The sequence below is a fragment of the Zychaea mexicana genome (genome assembly GCF_025766255.1).
Source record: "Zychaea mexicana strain RSA 1403 chromosome Unknown BDB00scaffold_56, whole genome shotgun sequence".
In the NCBI taxonomy this organism is placed as follows: Eukaryota; Fungi; Mucoromycota; class Mucoromycetes; order Mucorales; family Lichtheimiaceae; genus Zychaea; species Zychaea mexicana.
In genome coordinates this window covers 145,864-165,668 of record NW_026516719.1, presented here as the reverse complement: position 1 = coordinate 165,668, position 19,805 = coordinate 145,864, and the positions used below count along the sequence as shown (strand labels likewise).

At 45.0% G+C, this 19,805-nt stretch overlaps 3 protein-coding genes across 3 annotated transcripts; 1 reads left to right on the top strand and 2 right to left on the bottom strand.

Annotated features, from left to right (window-relative positions):
• Positions 1 to 437: 437 nt before the first annotated feature.
• Positions 438 to 2,929, bottom strand: BDB00DRAFT_832125 (uncharacterized protein). Its single transcript, XM_053124183.1, has 3 exons — positions 2,231 to 2,929; positions 1,515 to 2,102; positions 438 to 1,417 (listed from the first exon to the last, which is right to left on the bottom strand). The coding sequence occupies exons 1-3, from the start codon at positions 2,740 to 2,742 to the stop codon at positions 889 to 891; spliced, it is 1,629 nt and encodes a 542-aa protein (XP_052977864.1). The 5' UTR covers positions 2,743 to 2,929; the 3' UTR covers positions 438 to 888.
• On the top strand, positions 2,909 to 3,677 carry BDB00DRAFT_832124 (uncharacterized protein). The gene is made up of 2 exons (XM_053124182.1): positions 2,909 to 2,967; positions 3,104 to 3,677. The coding sequence occupies exons 1-2, from the start codon at positions 2,929 to 2,931 to the stop codon at positions 3,431 to 3,433; spliced, it is 369 nt and encodes a 122-aa protein (XP_052977863.1). The 5' UTR covers positions 2,909 to 2,928; the 3' UTR covers positions 3,434 to 3,677.
• A 5,731-nt stretch (positions 3,678 to 9,408) lies between these two features.
• BDB00DRAFT_874161 (uncharacterized protein) lies at positions 9,409 to 16,047 on the bottom strand (the record flags this gene model as incomplete). Its single annotated transcript, XM_053127191.1, has 6 exons — positions 9,409 to 14,341; positions 14,591 to 15,185; positions 15,248 to 15,320; positions 15,452 to 15,477; positions 15,622 to 15,834; positions 15,957 to 16,047. The coding sequence occupies 6 exons, from the start codon at positions 16,045 to 16,047 to the stop codon at positions 9,409 to 9,411; spliced, it is 5,931 nt and encodes a 1,976-aa protein (XP_052977862.1).
• Between the last annotated feature and the right edge of the window lie 3,758 nt (positions 16,048 to 19,805).

Below are 19,805 nucleotides of genomic sequence, written 5' to 3'. Positions count from 1 at the left end.
CAAAAGAAGAATAAGTCTCCATCATTAAAGGGAAGAATGTCTTGAAAAAAAAAAAAAGTTAATCCTTTTAACCTTTAAATACGTTTGTACTCTCTCAGTCTAGTCTCTCCAGACAAACAACGCAATGGTGTTTTATAGGAACAAGGGCACGAAATCAATGGACGAACGGGTTTTCTGGGGAGGGGGGGTGAATTCGCTATTGTGGCTGCAGGAAGGGTCGGCTTTCTGCCACTTTTTTGCTTTATATGTATTATATTATGTTCCTATCACGAGAGGGAGAGAGTGAGAGTGAGTGAGTGTGTGTGTATGTGTGTGTGTGGTGCAAACACAGCAACCGCTTGATAATTGAGATTCCGCTACTGTTGCAATTTAGGCCAAAGAAGGGAATCCGACAATTGGGGGAAACGATGATCAGACAAGAAAACAAACAAACAAATGCGACTTGTATTAGTGTTGTATTATATTTTGTTTTTGCCGTGCTTTTTGATTCTTTTGTGTGTGTGTGTGTGTGTGTGTGTTTTGATGTGAGAGAGGGGGTAAAACAGTAGTAGTAGTGGAAGAAGAAGGATTAAGATTAGCGTATAAGATGACTTTGACTACATATAAAAAAAAAAGAAGAAGGGCTTAAGAAGAAAAACTATATACATGGTTTCTCCTGGAGAAAAAAGCATGTGTGTGTGAGTGTGTATGGGTTGGTGTGGTGTTCTTCGTGTGTATGAGGTGTGATGGAGGAGTTATAGGTGTCTCTGTGTGTAAGAGTGTGTGTGGAGAAGAACAGCTTGTATAAAGAAGTAAAATATTGACAAAAGAAGAAGAAGCAAGAAAGAGGTTTCATAAATATTCTAACAGAGAAGAAGAAGAGACAGATATAAAGAATCTATATGATGATTATGAAAAAGTAGTAAGAGGAGGAGGAGGAGTAGAGGACGAGGAGGAGCGTAATGAAGAGGATGCGGATGAAGTAAAACACGTAGTAGAAGAAGATGTAGAAGATGCTGTAGATGAGGATGATGATGATGATGCATTGTTTTTGGGAGCACACATGAGTGGCAACCGTTTCCGTGGCAACTCGACGACAATACGTTTCCGTCTTGCGTTTTCATGGCAACTGACATCACAGAACCACTGCTCGTCACTTGCCACAAACTCATCCGTCAACTCTTGCTGTTGCTGGCCGTCCTGAGACGAAGCAGCATTGGCAGCAGCAGCAGCACACTTTTGATGCATGGCCTTGGGACATCCTTCGCAACGGACAAGGACATTACCGGTCCAGGATTCTTGACGATGGCACACGGAGCAGAACAATTGCAGAACCGGACGGTCACGGTCATTGATGGCTTCATGAGCAAATCCAGTCAAATCAAGACGCGGTAATTTACAAGCGAATCCATAGCCTTTGTAATCACATCCATGTTTGCTAAACAAACGACAGAAAGAGAGGTTAGCTTATCTGTGCCCTTTGTGTGTGTGTGCGTGTCTGTGTGTGGGAGATAAGCTGACTTTAAGAAACTTACTTGCACAACGTCCGTTTTCCCCAAGGACCTGGACGCCAGTTCACACCCTCAGTGGTTCCACAATAGCGACACCAGTCGACATTTTGCTTGGTGAGCTTTTGATAGATCGTAGGATGGGCAGTAGCGCGACAATCAGTGCGTTCCAAGCCTTCTTGGTCTTCTTGGGATAACAAGGATGGTTGTTGTTGTTGATGTTGGTGGACGTGTTCCTGCTCCTGCAATTGAACCTTTTCTTGCAAGGACGCCTGTTGCTTTCCATAAAATGAAGCAGCAGCCCCACTCTTCTTGCGAATCTGCTTTTGGTGGTGGTGATGATGATCACGAACGACACGCTTCTGCTTCAGCTGCTTGGGAGGCAGTGATGGTGCGGGTGGCGTGGGCGGTAGCACAGCCTCTTCCTCCTCATCGCTGGTCGAATCGGTATCAAAACCGTCATCAAACATATCAGCCCGCTGCTGGATATCTTCCCACGACGAGGTTGATTCGTTATCGTCAGAGCCGTGGTCGGGTGCTGAAATCGATTGGAAATCCGCTACTGCTTGAGGGTGATAGCTGTAGAACACAGGGTCCACCACTTGTTCCGAGTTGCTATAAACAGGGGGTATGGTGAGTATATATAGTTTTCCTTTTAGCACACACACACACACACACAGCATACACACACACACGTGATTTGTTACATTCCGTTTCCCCAATAGTAAATAGACAACACATACTCATGCTGTGAATCCACGTCCTCATCTTCCTCTTCATCTGAAGACTCTTCAGCCGAAGCGTCATCAAAATACTCGATACCGGGGGATGCGGGCGGAGTCATCTTATCAGATGGCATGACTTTAAGTTTCTTTGTGGCAGCCGCAGAACAAGCAGTACGGGCCGATCGATGGCGATGACGTTTTAGGATATCTTGGCCAAGTTGGACATACTCTTCCTCGGAGAAATCAACACTGGCAGGCGGGGTAGGCAAATCCAAAGAAGAAGGTGTTGTTGTTTTGCGACTAAGCTGTCTGAGGGAAAGTTGTTGTTTCTTGGTGGTTTCATCTTGAGCAAAATCAAGGCCAATGAAAAAGAGTGGATCGTCATCTTGCAAAAGGTCGGATGGACTGACGTGGGGCGAGAATAGGATGTCTTGCTGGCTGCTCTGGTCATCGACCGAATCGGACTCGCTGTCGCTTTGGGATGAGATCGAGGAGCCCGAGGACGAGGGTTCGACCGAGTCTCGTGCCATTGCGGGCGAAAAGAAGACGTCCTTGACCAGGTCGCGTTGGAGACGATGTTCGGCCACGGTGTCGTAGGTGATGGTGGCATTTTCAAGCGTATGATGGATCGGAGGATGTACGGCTACAGCAGGATGAGGGTGATGATGATGTTGAGACGGTACGTGGTGATGTACTGGCTGTTGTTGTTGTTGTTGATGGTAATGATGATGATGGTGTGGGTGGTGCTGGATTGGCTGTTTTGAAACAAATTCGATCAATGTGAGTTAAAAATGGAAACCCACTGACCCTTTCATCTTTTTATATAATTCAATGCCAAGCCCCCCCCCCCCAAAGTATGGGAAGGTGTGGTAAATTTAAAAGTTTACTTACTGTAGAGTAGACCACTTGGCGTTGTTGTTGTTGTTGGTGGTGATGCTGAGGAGGATGATGTTGATGTTGGCTGGGAAGGGCCATGTATGGAGGCAGTTGGTAGTATCCACCTGCTGCTGCTGCTGCTGCTGCTGCTGCATGATAATAGGCAAAGGTGCTCGAAGGAGGAACAAGGGCGGCGGACATGGATGGCACAATGACTTGATTTTCGGTCATTTCCTTTTGTTGTCGTGGTGTGATCCGGTGCTGAAGGGCAGGACGATGGACAGGATAGTCGAATGGTTGCTGTTGGTCTGGCTGGAAGCTCATGGTGGTGGTAATGATGGATGAGAGTAGATGATGCTAATGATGATCGGGGAACTGGAGGATAAGAAGGTGTGTGAACAAAGGGAAGGTGCAGTCGTAGCAGTGGGTAAGAAGAGGTTGTAGAATGAAAGAATAAAGAGCGATCAATGCATCCAAGAAGGAAAGCAAGCAGAAGAGGAGGAGGAAGAAGAAGAAGAAGAAGAAAAAGAGGTAGAAATGGGGAAAAAAGAAGAGAAGAAGGAGAGGGTCGATGATGGAAAGTGTAATAATTTATAGGGATCGTGCAAAGAGAGGCCCAGAGGTGTGTGTGTGTGTGTGGGTAGTGTGTGTGGGCAGTGTGTGTGGGTGTGTAGTGTATTAGCGGGTTTGGACAGCTAAAGGTACAAAAGGGGAAATTTCTGGGGGGAGAGGGGGAGGGAGGGGGGGGTGGGAGTTCGTTTGGGGGTGGGGGAGAGGGCGAGGTCTACACAGAATCAGACTAGCCAATTTGGCCTAGTGCAGCAGAGCACACCCGTTTCTATTTTGCTCGTGAACCCGTACCCGAAATTTATTTGCGGTTACTCAAACTTTTATTAGCTAACACACACACACACTGCCTGTCTGAGCGCAGCCCTGTGAGAGTCAATAGCTTCTTTCTACATGTCGACGACTGAGCCATACTTCCTTCCTTCCTTCCTTGTTTCTTAGTGCAGCACTTGGTGGCGGGCTCACTGAGACTACGTGCCTACATCCTGTCTCTATCTATCTGACTATCTTAAATAGAATCATGAGAGTGAGAGTGAGAGTAAGAGTGAGAATGCGAGAGAAAGTTGTGCTCCGCCCTTACCACACCTTCTTCCTATTCGACACAGAGTCAGTGGTGATAATGATCTCCTCACACAGACACAGACACAGACACAGACACAGACTATCTGGAATGTCACGCTTGATTGAAGTGAACGGGTTTGGGATGCTGATCGATGGGGAGACTATATTCAATGGCCGAGCCTTCCCTACCTTCCTTGAATTTTCTTGCAGTCTGGGTTGTGTGTGTGTGTGCTTGTGCTGGGCTATCCCACATCATATATTATCTGATCTTCTCTCTTTCTTTCGCGAACTTCCATTCACACCCGCAACTCGCTTCAAATATGCAAACTGTGCTGTGGATAAAGAGAGAGAGAGAGAGAGAGAGAGATGGCCTTTTCTTTAAGGTTATGCCTCGATCTCTGACTTTTTCCAGCCGTTGCCTGCGTTGTCCAGAACAACACAAGCGAAAATATATCACGCACCCCGTTTCAACTGCTGTCCATGCTGATGGTCACCCAGTAAAAAGAGAGAGAGAGAGAGACACCAAAACCCAGCACAAGTTGGCATGACAATTATTTTGGGCTCGTTCCTTGGCTGTTTTGTCGTGCCGCTCGTCCGTTCTTGTGTGTGCCGCGAGGCACAGGTGCGGCATCTATACTTTCTTAACCCACCTAAAGAAATACTCACACACACGATACTATGTGTACGACCCATTGGTTATACATGACCTCGTGCTTCGCTTTCAGTAAATTTCTCTCTTGCTATGTCTTTCCGGGAAACGATCCAGTTTCCCGCTTTTTTTTTTTTTTTTGGCTACGCCGTGCCTGTATTATATACAAGCGGTGACAGCTCCTCCCCGCTCCGAAACTTTCTTTGATTTATTTTTTATCGTCTCATACATATATAAATCATCAAGTTGTGTGCAAAGCAGAGAAACTCCTCTCAAACCTTGTTGTAGCCTCCTCACCACTACAAAAAACCGTTGCTAGAGTGTTTAAGGAGCAGTGGGAGGAGATCCTATAAACAAATAATATATGTTTTCTTTTAGCGTCATGTTTGTGCGCTTTACCTTTTTTTGGGGGGGGGGGTGGGTGCTGGTAATAAGGATCAAAGGAGAACTACTGCTGCTACTGCTACTACTGCTTTTATTACTAACTAGCTGGGGTGGGATACAAGGTGCAAGGGGGATTACTCCAAATAGGGAATGCGCATGAAAATTGATTTTCCTTCTCTCGCCCGTCAATGTAAGACAATGAGCTACGTAGCAGTAGTAGTAGTAGTAGTAGCAGCAGCAGTATTATTATAGCGAGTTAATGGAAATTGGGGTCCACAGTAAACGTGGCTCATGATTGAAAAGTGCATGCAAAGTCTATAAATATACATCTATCTTGCAGTCTTAATGATTTCTTTACCATGGCAACACTTTACTATGGCAACAAATGGCCTTGACTCTCTCTCGCTCTCTCTATCAACAGAACCCCCCACCTCCCACCCCCAGATTTATTAAAGAGCACGAACCCCATTTAACCATCTACTATAAATGCCCTATTTGACAGCTTATTTATATAAATTGTTGCCAAAGGTTGATAAGAGAAAGTTAGGGCGAGAGGTGTCTCTTTTTTTTTTTGTAATAGCTGCTGCTGTTGTTGCTGCTATCTCGCTACCTCGCTATCTCGATAGATTGAACAGAAGCACTTTCGCAGCATCAAGTCACTAAAAAGAAGAACGATCTCTCTCTCTCTCTCTCTTTTTCTTGCTTCCGGAAAACCTTGTTTCCATGAGCTTATTTTTTTTATTTACTATCATCGCGCCGCGCCCTTATCATGGCAACGAGACTCAAGCTTTGGCACAAAAGAGAGCATGATTTTCTCGGTCAAGGTAGTGCAAGGTTACCTTAATTGTGTAGCAAATTATAGTTCAAACTCCCAAGCCATGATAGTAATTATGGTGGTTTTTTTTTTGTTTGCCTCATTTGCCCCAGAAGGCATACATGATATCGATGGACCAGGGTTGATAGTGAATGTTTAGCTATTAACCTTTTCTTACTCTCACACGACACCAGGTAACGTGTCATGACACAAACTTGAACCGTAGTGACGAAAATAAAAAGATCACACAAAAGGACCGCACGCGAAGGAAAAAAGTAAAAGGCTTCTTTATCTCTTTATATATATATATATATATATATATATATAGATAGATAAATTATTAACCCCCCCCCTCCCCGCTTTTATAGTGCTCTATACGTAAAGGATCTTATCGGGACCACGGGTCATTTCACAGGGGTGGGGGCCAGGTTCTTGGAGGTGTGTGTATATAAATCAAGGTCGGTTTCATGACCCTGCGTACGACAAAGACGACGACCGATGATGATGATGATGGAGATATGGAGCTGCTACGCGCCTTTCTAGATGAATACGCGGTAAATCTAAGGAAAAAAAAAAGATGCATTGCCATGCATGCAATCAATGAGATACTGCTGCAAATCATCGTCATCTCTTTCTTTTTTTTTTTGCTGCACTTTGATGCAGTATGTATATTAGATTACCGGCTAAGGTAGTAGGTAATATACACACACGCATAGACACAGACGCAGCATTACACAAAATTAACGCTTGTCCAACCCTCGTCCTCAAGGCAGTAACCGGACCGGTCGTTTTGAATAAATAATAACTCTCAGAGTCAATAGGCAGACACACACACACACACACACACACAGAGGTCACAAACACACATAAATGTAGCACACTGCTTTTGGTTTAGCGCTTGTCCAACCCTTCCTTTGCTTGCCCATCTGGACGAGCGGGGCTCCAACATTAAAAATTTCGCTTGTAAATTACGATAAAAGCAGTCTATCGAGATGGAGTGTACAAGGCCATTGGATCTGGTGTGTCGATCTTGCGGAAATTTTTTTTTGATTTTTTTTTTCCTCGAGAGATTTTCGTATACCGTGCGCTTTGGACGTGCATTTTTTTTTTCCAAAAATACTAAAAGCCCGACCGAGACACTCTCTCATCTCATTATCACATTTAGCACCCAACACAGAAAATGCATCTTGGCAAAGTAGTGTGCACGTTTTTCACACAAAGCTGAGCACGTGCCCTTTCTCTGTCTGTCTGTCTTTTTCTTAACAAACGTGCGACTTTCTAACTTGACAGCATGCATGCATGCATGGGCTTCCTTTTTTCATATCAGTGAGGGTCGGACAAGAATAGGATGGAAAACGTGAGAGAGAGAGAGAGAGAGAGAGAGAGATAGACAGACAGACAGACAGACAGAGAGGCGATCGTTATACTTGGAAGTCTCGAATCTTGTATTAAATTTCTTTGATTGCGTATCCGATAAGGCCTATCCGCAACACCACCTTGCCCAAAGAAGATTGGGTCGTCAGGTTTTTTCTGGATATTCAGGCGGTTCGTAAAATTTTTAATGTTGATGATGATGATGATACGCTGCCCTGACAAGTAGGTTTTAGTGGGGGTGGTGCGGGCGGATCGTCGTCGCTCGTCATTTTCGTCATAGCTTGGGTTTCTAATTTCTGCCTTTCACACTGAAACATCAGCCGCGTTTAAAAGAATATATAGGCATTTAAGGAACAAGAACGTGTTCTATTATTAGATAAATAAAAAACAGAGCCATTTAATATTGGCCGGTAAATATGCAATCTGTAAAGAAAGAGAATAGAGGTTTTCTTTTTGACAGCACAGTAAAGATAAGGTTTTTTGGACTCTCGATCTGCAGTAGAGCTTTTTAGCAGCCGAGAAACTGTATATCAATGAGGCAAATGCCAAAATATGGATTCTTCCGTACAAGTCTCTCTATATGAACAACATGATTGAAAAAAAAAAGGCCAAGATGGTCCCAAAAGAGCTGCCATTGATAGCCTCCCGGAAACGACCTTCCAACAGGACTCTGTATGGTACTCAAAAAGGCTCAAACGGCCTTGATAACTTGTCGTCAGCATTTTTTCTTTTTTGTTCGCTGTGCCAGAGGCGGGCATCACATTTTCCAATGTGCTTCTGCTTCAAGCTCCCACTACGTGATGTCAAGCTCAAGAGCCAACAAGTACGATTCTACAAATCTTGAATAATGCAAACGACCATGTACACGTTGAAATCGACACAATGTTCTTTAATGACACACCCACGTCATCATCATCATCATCATCATTATTATTGCCTCTTGTATCTTTGATTAACATGCCGTTCATCATTTTTCTATTAGAGACAGGCATCAATGTCAACTTTTGTCTCGTGCTCAAATTCTTCTGATAATCCTTTGCATCTACGATTCATGAAGAAAACAATAGGCTCGAAAAAAATGGGTATCTTCCTTTTTGATGCGTATCGGATGTTTGGAACTGTGCCAAGGTGCCGCATATATATATATATATACAACTTGCATCTTATGAATAACAGTATCGTTATGACAAGCAAAATACGTTGAATTCCTGTTTATTTCTTCCAAATGCCCCTTACGCTTATATGTGGCCTGCTGATTGCTATTGTAAAGGTTATTTTTTTACGACGTCGTTCTGTAAGCTTTTTCAAGCCTTTTAGACACTCTTTTATGGATATCTAAAAATCAAACGCGAGAGCTTAGAATCATGGTTAGAATATCCGTTTCAGCGTGCGTGCGTGCTCGCTGCGTCATCGTTTTTTCCTTCTTAGTGTTTTGTTTAGATGCCCGAATTTGATTGCAAAGGTATTATGTTTACGCGTCAAAAAGCCGCTTAAAAATATCTTTTTCCGACCATACGCCTTTAACAACTTCAAAAAACGCCATCATCGATATTTGCTTTGGTTACTATCATATTATCACGCGACTATTACTTGGGTGCACGAAACAAATTAGTGTATATTGATGTGCGAAGGTGGCGCCACAACTGATCCAAGTAATCGGATCAGAACATTAGAACATACTTAAGAAGAAAGAAAGTGCTACGCTTCAATGTTTGTGGACCGTGGCAATCGCGATAAAAAAGAAAAACAGATCTTGGGTGAAATATATATAAGAGTATATAGAAAATGGCACATTTTACAGAAAAGTTAAAGAGAAAAAGAGAGGTATTACTGCTACTGCCTATAGAATATTGAGAGCGAGAGAGAATGTGTGTGTGTGTTTAAGAAGGGAGGATACTAACTGTACAAAAAAAAAAAGATGGGTGTTGGGAAGGAGGGGAGGGGATGATGATGGGGAAAATGCTATCGTCACTAGAAACACATAAACTTGTTTCTCTTGGACATGAGCTCTTCCATCCGGTGCTCTAGAATATGACGCGCCTTTTCTGCCTTTTCCTTCAGTACGCGCTCACTCGACAGTTCATCCTGCAGCTTTTTGATTTCCTCGCGTTCCAAATCGACACTGGCATCATCCTGAGCCCTTGTCACTTGTGACCTTAGGTTCTCCATCTCCATGATGTACGTCTGCTTTTCGCGATTCAGCGTCTCCAGCTGCCGTTTCACATCGCGCACTGCAGTCTCAGAGCGTGACAGTTGTGCTTCCAACTTGCTAATCACTTCCTGGTGCGCCCGCACATCATTGTCTGCCACCTGCGCTTTCCGTTGTAGTGAGCGGATGATCTTTTCATACTGGTCGGATGTGAAGTTGCCGTTGCTGTTCAGAATGTCGCTGATCGTCGTGCTTCCGCTCGAGCTTTGGCGATGGAGTAAAGGTGTCGAAACAGAACGTGCAGGTTGTTGTTGTTGTTGTTGTTGCAATGTTGAGCTCGTGTATGGCATGGTGGAGGATGACGGTGATGGCACAGGCGGTAATGGGTTGGTAGGAGGAGCAGTGGGCGGTGGGAGTTGTGTTGCCGTTGCTGTGCTTTGTGCTCTGTTGCGTTGTGATGTTGACAATGTCGTCAGTGACGTCGTTGCCGTTGGCCGAATCATTGAATTTGTCGACGCTCGACGGTTGGTTTCATCGGTGGTGATGAAGGGTTCACCGGCGATTACGGATCGCAATGATCCTGACTTTTGCAGCTTTGTCGCAAGACTGGATGTTGACCAGTCTCGCTGGAGTTTTTGATGCAATGTGTTGGGCGCAGTGCTAGGCGGTGGTGAAGCTACGCGTGGCGTCTGTGGCGGCGACGTGAACAAGAGCGAGTCCCGGTTGCCGCTGACATGGTTGTTATTGCTTGTGCTGCTGCTAATAACTCCCGCTAGATTGCCACTCAAGCTGCTCTGGCTACGCGGCATTGCTTGCTCCATTTCCTTCTCCAACCGTTCGTTGGCGGCCGATAATTTCATGACCTCCAACTCCAAGTTTTTGCTTTCCAGAGTAAGCTGGCTTCGTTGCAACACAAGCTGTGCTTCCAAATCATTGACTTGAACCGACATTTGCGAGTTTTCGCCCATCAATTGCATCAACTTCTCCAACAGCTCCTCTTGACCTTCCTTGTCACTGAGCTTGTCCCGGAATCGTGATTGCAGCTTTTGTACCGAGTCTTGCGCCGTGTCATCCGGTACAACAAAGTGCTGTCGACCCAGGTCGTCGCTGCTGCCGTTGGTGGACGACGATTGGCTTGACGACAAGATTTGGTTTTCTCGCTCAAGCTCTTCCACACGCTTGACTAGGTCTGACATGCGGCGTTCGTCAGGTAGCCCACTGTCTCGGCTTGTGTTGGTGTCAATGGTGAGGCGACGTCGGCTGTTGAGCTGCTCTTGCAATGATTGAATCTGGTCGGATTTCTGCGTATGACTTTGGACCGCCTCTTCCAATCGTGTCTGCATAGCCTGAAGCGACGATTCGAGCGACTGAATGATGTTTTCCTGATCCTGATTGATGCGACGCGTCTGTTCGAGCTCACGCAAGCATGCTTTAAAGTCTTGCTGCACATCTTGCTTGGCCTCGGTCAGTACTTGGAGCTTGTCGCGCAACTCAGCCATCATGCCCGACATGTCATCTTGTGCCGCCAAAGAGCGCTCGGTTTCGATTGTTTCTTCAAGCTGTGCAATGGTCGTTTCCAACATGCTGGTACGCTGATTGTGCGCTTCCAGCGATATCTGTGCCGCCTCCAGCTTGGACTTGGTAGTGACAAGATCGTCACTGACCGCACCGCGCTCTTCATGGCCCTTGCGCAACAGGTCCTCCAACTCGTCCACCTTTTGACGCATATCAAGATCCCGCAAAGAGACACCATCCATCTGCTCGCGTAAGGAAGCAATGACTTGATCGTTCTTGAAGGCACGGTCGGTCATGTCACGCAGTGCATCCGAGACACTGTTCTTTTCTCCTTCGAGAACTTGGATGGCCTGGATCTTGTTTTGTAGATCCGCCTCACACGCTGCATACCGAGCCTGCAGATCCTGCAGAGCCAAGGTTGTCTTGTCTGCCTTGAGATCTTGCTTCCGGAGTGATGTTTCAAGATACTCGATGACCTTGTCGAGTTGCTGTCTCTCTTGTCCTACTTGGTGAACATCGTGAAGCACCCGCTGCACCTGGCTCTGCAAATCAAGCGTATTCCGCGCCTTTTCGCTATTGTCACTCTCGAGCAAGGCAATCTGACGATCCCGATCGGCAAGCTGCTCGCGCAGACTAGCGACAAGATCCTCCATAGCTTCCATCTTGAGCTCCAAACTGGCAATAATAGCATCTTGCTTGGCTTGCACCAGCACGAGTGTGTGCACATCGGCATGGACACGTTCCAGCTCTTCTAAGCGAGTCGCTAGAGCCAACTGAGCATTGCGCTCTTGCTCTTGAAGCATCGCTTCTAATCGGTTCTTTTCTCGCTCTAGTTCTTCCACCACGGACTTTTGCTGGTCCTGCGCGGTTTTGGTGGTGGATTGAATCTGCGACTCAAGCTCGGTAATTCTCTCCAAAGTGGATTGTTGCAGCGCGTCGTTTTGCAGTCGCTGTGCATGCAGCTCGGCTTGGCTGGCATCCAGATCATGTCGGACAGACGCCAAGCATGCTTCGAGTCGGGCAATTTCTTCCGATTGTCCATCCCGTGCTTTCGCAAGCTCGTCACGTAGCGACTCGACCTCGGTTAAACGATCCTCTAGTTCCTTGACCTCGCGTTCTTTTCGTTCGGCTTGTTCCTGAAGCTCTTGGATCTTATGTTGGGTTGTGGCGTCTGCTTGTATGATCTGGTCTTCCAATGCATCAATTTGGCTCACTTTCTGCTCGAGCTGTTGTTTGAGTTGTTCAATCTTGACATGGTCTTGATCGCGCTGAAGCTCGTCCTTGAGGGACCGGTTACTGGTTGAAGTCGGAAGGGATCCATGTGCTGCAACACCTCGCTCCTGCAGAAGCAGCATGTCGTCGTCGTCATCATCATCATGCTCTGACGTCGTTACTTTATCAAAGCTTTCGCGCAGTTCTGCCAGTTCTTGCTCAAGCTCACGACAGCGAGCATGTGACTGATTGAGATCCTGGAGCAAGAGCTTTTGTGTAGCATCCGCCTCTGTCAACGACAACTGTCGCTTGATCTTGTCCAATTGGGCACCTTGTTCGACCAATCGTTCTTGAGCTTCTTCGGTCATCTTAATCAATCGATCTCGCTCCTTTTCAGATGAGGACAGTCGTCCTTCGAGCTCACCGATATAGCTCTCGGTGCTTTCATCCATCTCCTTGAGCTTGACAATCTTGGTCTTGAGATCGTTGAGGACGTGCTGGTCTTGCATGGCATCTTGCACAGACTTGGCCAACTTGGCCTCGAGCTCAGTAATATAGCTTTCACTGGTCTGCTCGCGCTCGACGGATTTCGAAAGACGTGTCTTGATCTCGTTCAATGCTTGTTGTTCTGTCACATGCATCGATTCGTATTGTGTAATTTTTGACTCTTGGTCTGCAAGCACTTGATCCGAATGTGACAGGGCGGCACGCACCATGGCGAGCTGTGACTCGAGCGTAGATATCGACTTTTCGTACTCTTCAATTACAGGCTCTACCAAGTGTTGAAAATCCATATCAGACACCGTAGCAGCAGTTGCCACACCGTTGTTTTTGTTGTTCTTTTTGTTCTTGTGTCGAACTTGTCGCAGTTCAGTCTCGACCAGCTGATTTCGCTCGCGTGTCACCGTTACTTCATTCTGAAGCTCTTCGATCTGTCGTCGAAGATCAGCTACAAGGGCCTGATTGTCCAAGTCATTGGCATCAGGAACCGTAATGGTTGTGGTAGCTGAAGACGATCCGCAAGTGGAAATCGGATGTGGTGCATCTGTATCGGAGACTGAGCATGAGGGTGGACCATTTGGAGCAAACTGGCTTAGATTACCATTATGTAATTGTGGCTGTTGAATCTGCTGCTGTAGCTGCTGCTGCTGCTGTTGTGATTGTAGTGATTGCTTGACAGTAGGAGATGGTGGTTGTAACGAAGAGGTTGACGACGTACAAGTAGAAGCAGACTTTAAAGAACGGACTTCTGTCTTGAGTTTGTTGATTATGCCGCGCAGAAAATCAGGATTATCATTGGTCATCCATTCTTCGGCCTCGTTACGCTCAACCTTGTTTTTGATATTCCTTGCACGATGGGCATACTTGATGGTGTTGACGGTCTCCACCAAGTTGACTTCGGCAGGACTGACACAGGCAATCATCAAGGTGGTGGCGTTTCCACCCAACGAGTCCTGCAGCAGTCGCGTCAGCTTAGAGTCACGGTACGGGATATGGGCCGAGCGTTTAGATGGTTCGGAGAGGGCTGAAATGACATTGCCGAGCGCGAGAAGACCTGCATTGATGTTGATACCTTCTTTGCGTCGATCGCCTTCAGCTGCGGTTCGTTTCAATCGTTCCGAGCCGGCCAAATCGACAAAATGGAACTTTGAGTTGCTTACGACCCATTTGCCGTCGTCGTCATTATTGTTTTCGTCGCCGCTGTCGATGGTTTGAACCTGGCGTTTTTCCATCTGGCCCACCATGGCGCGTACGTTCAAAGTGCTCGATCTGCGATTCATCATGGGCGAGCCGATCATGGACGAGCGCGACGATGTTGGAGCTGGGCTACCTTCACGGCTATTGCGAACTTGCGTCGACAGGGATGCCTTGGGCGTGGCTGCAGCAGCAGTAGCAGAAGCAGCAGCATTGTTGCTAACCCATTTCTCTTGCTTAAGGGTGACTGAAAAGATGGCATGTGACCGTGATGATTTGGCATTCATATCTGTCGATCCTGTAGCACGGTTGAGGGTGCCCATTTGAAGGTACCTAAAATTGGAAATAGCAGAGGTCATGGGATCAATAACAATATACCTTGTGTTTTTTTTTTCGGGCTGCTGCTGCTTGGCTAAATGGCTATGCTGTCATGCATATCAATTCATCTTCCCCTGCCCTCCCCCCCTTCAATTATAACACGCACCATTACACATCACACATCACCAGCTATTATATTAACAACCTAGACAGGCAGACAGACACCCCTCCTTTTTCGATCAAGTAAGTACAATTTTTTTTTACCTTAGTACATCCTCTGTACTTTCCACAGCAACCTCCTTAACACCGGTCCAATAGATTTGACCCTTGGTGTCTTCACGTATAGTCACAGGCGGCCGTTCCGTGGGCGGGGCTGGGTTTAGCAGATCCACGAGTTCTTCATTGTATATTTCGACGAATGACACCTTAACAGAATGCCGTGATGTTTTACTGTTGCTGTGTTCTGATGTAACCGTCAAGGCTGGCGTCGATCCACGACGAGCAGCAGCAGCAGCAGCACTATTGCTGTTGTTAATTCCACTTCCGTTACTGCCACTGCTGTTGGACGTGGTTGGGGGAGTTATCATGGACGATGGCCGCAGCTTGGCATTGGATGCACAAGGGATGATCCGCCTGCTGGTGCTATTTGTGCTTCCGGGTGTACGCAGCCCACTGCTTCCGCCGGCTGGTCCAGTAGTGCTGACAGGTCGCCGACTATTCTTACTGATGGCTGGTTGTTGTTGTTGTTGTTGTTGTTTCTGTTGATGATAATGTGGGTGTTGTTTCTGTTGATGATGATGTGGATGTTGTTGTTGATACAATTGCTGAAACAGCTGTGCCATCGCACGTGGAATAATGCCTAAGTTTTTTAATTGTGAATATCACCGTTATATTTTATGCATTTCATAAGTAAAAATATACCTTCATGTTCTGGTTGTCGATTGTCATCAATCTCAGTGCCCATCGTATATGTTTTTCCAGACGACGTTTGACCCTGTGCCACATCAACCGAGATACATGCAACAACAGAAAAAAAAACCAGTATTTAAGTGAGTACAACTGTTGAAATAAGGGGGTTTGCAAAAGAAATCTTTAACCAATTTTGTAATTATGGTTTCCACTTACATATGCGAGAATAGTGACATTATAGCCTAACGCGACCAGGAACAATCGAAAGAGATCGTCAATCGTAGTTAAAACGCCATAGTGATTGTTTGGTTAGATTATATACCATATCCATTCATATTGGACAACAAACGGAAAACAATAGACAACATAAAAGTATAGATGCGTACCATCAATGAATCGATCAACCATTCTGGAGGCTACTGCAGTAAATACTTGTTCCTGAGTGCTTTCTGTATCGAACACATGATCGAATGAAAATGCCTTCTGGTGTGGCACAACCGTGATGCTGGATTCGAATGTCTTGATGACATCGGATTCGGTTGAATGTGAAAATCGTGGTTGTGCTCGGTCCGACGAAGTGAGAGGTCGTACTCGTAGTGCTGGTTTGATTTGTGATATGATTCGATTCCGGTTTGTTGTTTGTTTTGTTTGTTTGGTGCCATTTGTTAGTGAATACTTATTTACTGCACCACGACGTTGCACAAAAGGAAGATAGACATACCGACTTGGACAGGCGTTGTTTCTTTGGAGTTCGTAGATGTGTTTGTTGTTGCGCTGGTGGATGCGGTTGCTGTATGATTACCGAATCCCATGGTATGGGGAAAAGATCATGTATGAGCTTATTTAGAATACGAGAAAAGAGAGAGAGAGAGAGAGAGAGAGAAAGAAGAGGTGTATAGAAGAGAGAAAAGGTGGATTACAAAAGAAACATGAAACAAAAGGGTGTGGCAGTAGTATTAATTATAATAATAATAATATTAGTAGCAGTAATATATGAAAGTAATAATAGTTTAAATATGTATATCACTAGAGAGAGAGAGAGAGAGAAGCGATCAAGACAGCACTACGGGTCTTGTGGCAAAAAAGTGTGGAAAAGAAGGAAAAAGGAAACGGAAAAGGTGTAGGTCGTCCTGGTATAATGTGTGTATGTGCTGCTGCTGCTGCTGCTGCTGCTACTGCTGCTGCTGATGATACGGTGCAAGTTCGGGCAGCTGTATTAGTAGTAGTGTATCTTGGACAGGGGTTGCGTGTGTGTGTGTGATGATGCTGATGATTGCCCAAGGCTTCCTTGCTGCTCTGTGTAGCTCTGCGGTGTCTTTAAGGGGGAAAGGTGGAGGTGGTAGGGGAGAGAGAGAGAGAGAGAGGGTGGAGGGTTCGATTTGAACGGTGGGGGGGGGGTGATTTTTCTTGGGGGAGGAGGATGATGATGATTATAGGGTGCAGGTAACGTAGGTTTCTTCTTGTGCTCGCTTGATTTGGGTTGTCGCGCGTCAAACTTACTGCCTACTAGAGCGAAAAAAAGGGGATGAAAGGAGGGGGAGAAGGGGAGAAGGAGTAAGAGAGAGAGAGAGGTAGAGAGGGTGTAGCAGAGCTGCTGCTGTTAGTGATTGTTACCGTTGCTAAGCTACAGCGAACACGTACCGGGTATGTTTCTAGGCAGCAAAAGGAATAAAGGAACGTATTGAATGGATTGGCAACGTGAACGACTGAATGGAGGAAAGGGAACAGAGAAGGAATGGGAAGAGAAGGGCTCGAAGAAAAAGGTTGGAAGAAGAAAAGAGGGACTACTGTTGCTATCCGGGGCCACATGGAGCTTTGCTCGAATTAAAGATTGTTCTCAGTCCTTGTGATACTCAGAAAGGCGTGTCGTGTCGTTTTGTGAAACACGCTCTGTTTAATGCACAGACAGAGCAGTTGTTAAAGCAGCAGGCCGGCACGAAGAGAACTCTCCTCCATGTTGTTGTTGTTGTTGGCCAAACAAAACAAGTGCAATATGCGTGTGCTAGTAGTGCTAGTAGTGCTTGTGCCTGTAATACATAGCAGCTGTAACTTATTTCCACGAACGACGTTTTTCAGTCGCGTCTTTCTCGTTCAACACACACAAGATCGCAGTTCACAATGCGCTGTCTTTAAAAGGAAATGGATCTTGTTGTACTTCCTTTCGGATGCAACTTATTCTTACGCGAAACGTGGTATGCGTTGAAATGATACGCAAGAGAAAAGATGGACATAGGCCGACAATTAATACCGTAATATGAAAAAATAAACGGAAGATCTATCTCGAACTATTTGGCGCCGCACTGCCAAAACACTGGCTGCTCAGTTATAAATTGCTTCCAAAATTGAATGCATCATGGCAGATCTACGAGTTATTTTTAAACTTTTCTTTTCTCTTATGAATTTTCCAGATACCTTCTATTCTTCTGTCCGTCGTGTTTGTTAGCTTCTTACAAACTTTGATAGGGTCAGCGATAGCAACACCAACGCTATCACAAAGCTCAGTTTAAAAAAAAGGACAGAAAGTGAGCGATATTACCTCTTAAGGCATATGCCTATCAAAAAGAATAGGCTAAACTAAATAGCGTAAGAGAGCATTTACGCAATTGTTTCTTTGAGTAACCCAGGATCTTGAAGCTTCTCACTACATTTACAATGATAGGTGTTCTTTTTATATCGTCAGAGAAAGAAGCAGAGAGAAAAGAATAGCTCAGAGGATCTGCTCAATTCCGATATATTCTTGACCACAATACTGCTCTTTGTTAAGCCGAGGTGCTTTGATGCCAGTAGGGACAATGTTGCTCAAGAAACACTGAGCAGTGCATTCTAGATATGTTTCCATTACAGAGCCCATAAGTAGCTTCGTTTCTGCTTTCAAGCAATGGTTGGTACTTTCAATCGACGGCGCTGTGTCTTCTCCTTTGTATAAGTTTATGCGCAGTGTGTATTGTAATGAGCTTTAAACTTGATAGGTAAAATCAGGAATCACTTTCAGCATTTACCTTGAGTTTTCGAATAACTCTTGCTCATTACGTTTTGTACTTTTCGGACCAACATCGTCCATGAGTCTTGCTATCGGATGAGTACATCGTAATCTTTCTTGTTGTAGAAGAAGCTGATACTATACGCTATATATGTGTATGGAAGTTACATATGTACTATCGTCAACTTCTCCAGCACCTTTTTTTTGCAACGCACGTTGCACTCCAGCTAATAAATCCAAACCTCGCTACGGTTGAGAAAGTGAGAAAGACATGGGCTTGCAGCAAGCAATATAATACTCTCTTATGTCTATATGTATGTTTATACAGCTGGTCTTCTTCTTGGTATGCTTTGTATTGTTCATGTACGGCCTCAAAAATACGATGGGTTACAGTAGAAGAACTTGAAATTAACGAGGACTTTTCAATGGCACGATTCGCGTCATCTTTAGTGTTGCGTTTTGACCGTAGTACTTGATGCTGCAGGACACTGAAGCCTTCTCAAGCGATTTAAACATATTATACCACTGAGGGTGCCGGTACTGACTATCCTCTTGTGCTGAATTTTGAAAAACTGCGTACATTGTTGATCGCTTCATATCATAGTATGCGCATAGCGGACTGCTTTTAGCTTGTCAGATGATAGACGCCAGCATCCTTTGACCTGCTAACCACTGCATGATGTTGTCATCTTTCCAAGGCATCTTGCGTAGTTTGTTGGACATTTTGCTGTAGTGTATATTGGTCGTGTAAATCATTGACCGAGTAGCGCAATTATTATCATGTTTTAATAAAAAGAAACTTCTCAGCAGTAATCGTACTTGTTAGAAAGAGAGCCAAAATGTGCACACACAAATTGTTTTTCGGCTCATTGCAACGTGTAAGTTGCTGCCACAGCGACTGCTCCATGATAATGGTGAACTTGAAGTTTTGCTTTCTGTGACGCATACAACGACATCAGTGCATAATACTTTATCCTTGATATCTCTCAAATCATAGTTAACGTGTGAGAGTACCGCCATACTATTGTAGACACGCGAATTTTTTAATAGATATAACCTGTGTATAGGGTATCTTGTAGCAGCAAGAAGACATAGTATGGTTTCGAAAAGCGATGTCGGCGCTTGCAAAATATGTTGACATAATTCCTATGGTCAGAGTACTGTACATGGATAATACTGGCGCTTTCCCTTTCAATGATTTCCTTTACTGTCAGCTTTGCAACTTGTTTATAGGGTCGTTGCTATTTCTGGTGAGCTGGATGACCTAACTAGCGATTTTCTTCAAGGAGCGACTTCAGATAATGATATCTTGAAGTATCTTGACCATAGGATCATCACGATTGCTGAGAAAGAAAGCCTTTGTCTCTCTAATGGGACACTCTGGTTATGTCATATACGGATGTGGCAAGACGACAAACAGAAATGTGAATTACCAAACAGTAAGCTAAGGTTGCCATTTCCATTGTATGCTAACAAATGCTTGTAGTGCTTTAATGGAAGATATGTTTATTCATAGTAGTATGCTGTATAAGGTGCTTGGAGAAATATTAATTATTTGTAAAAGAAAGAAAGAAAATGTATATTAGAAAA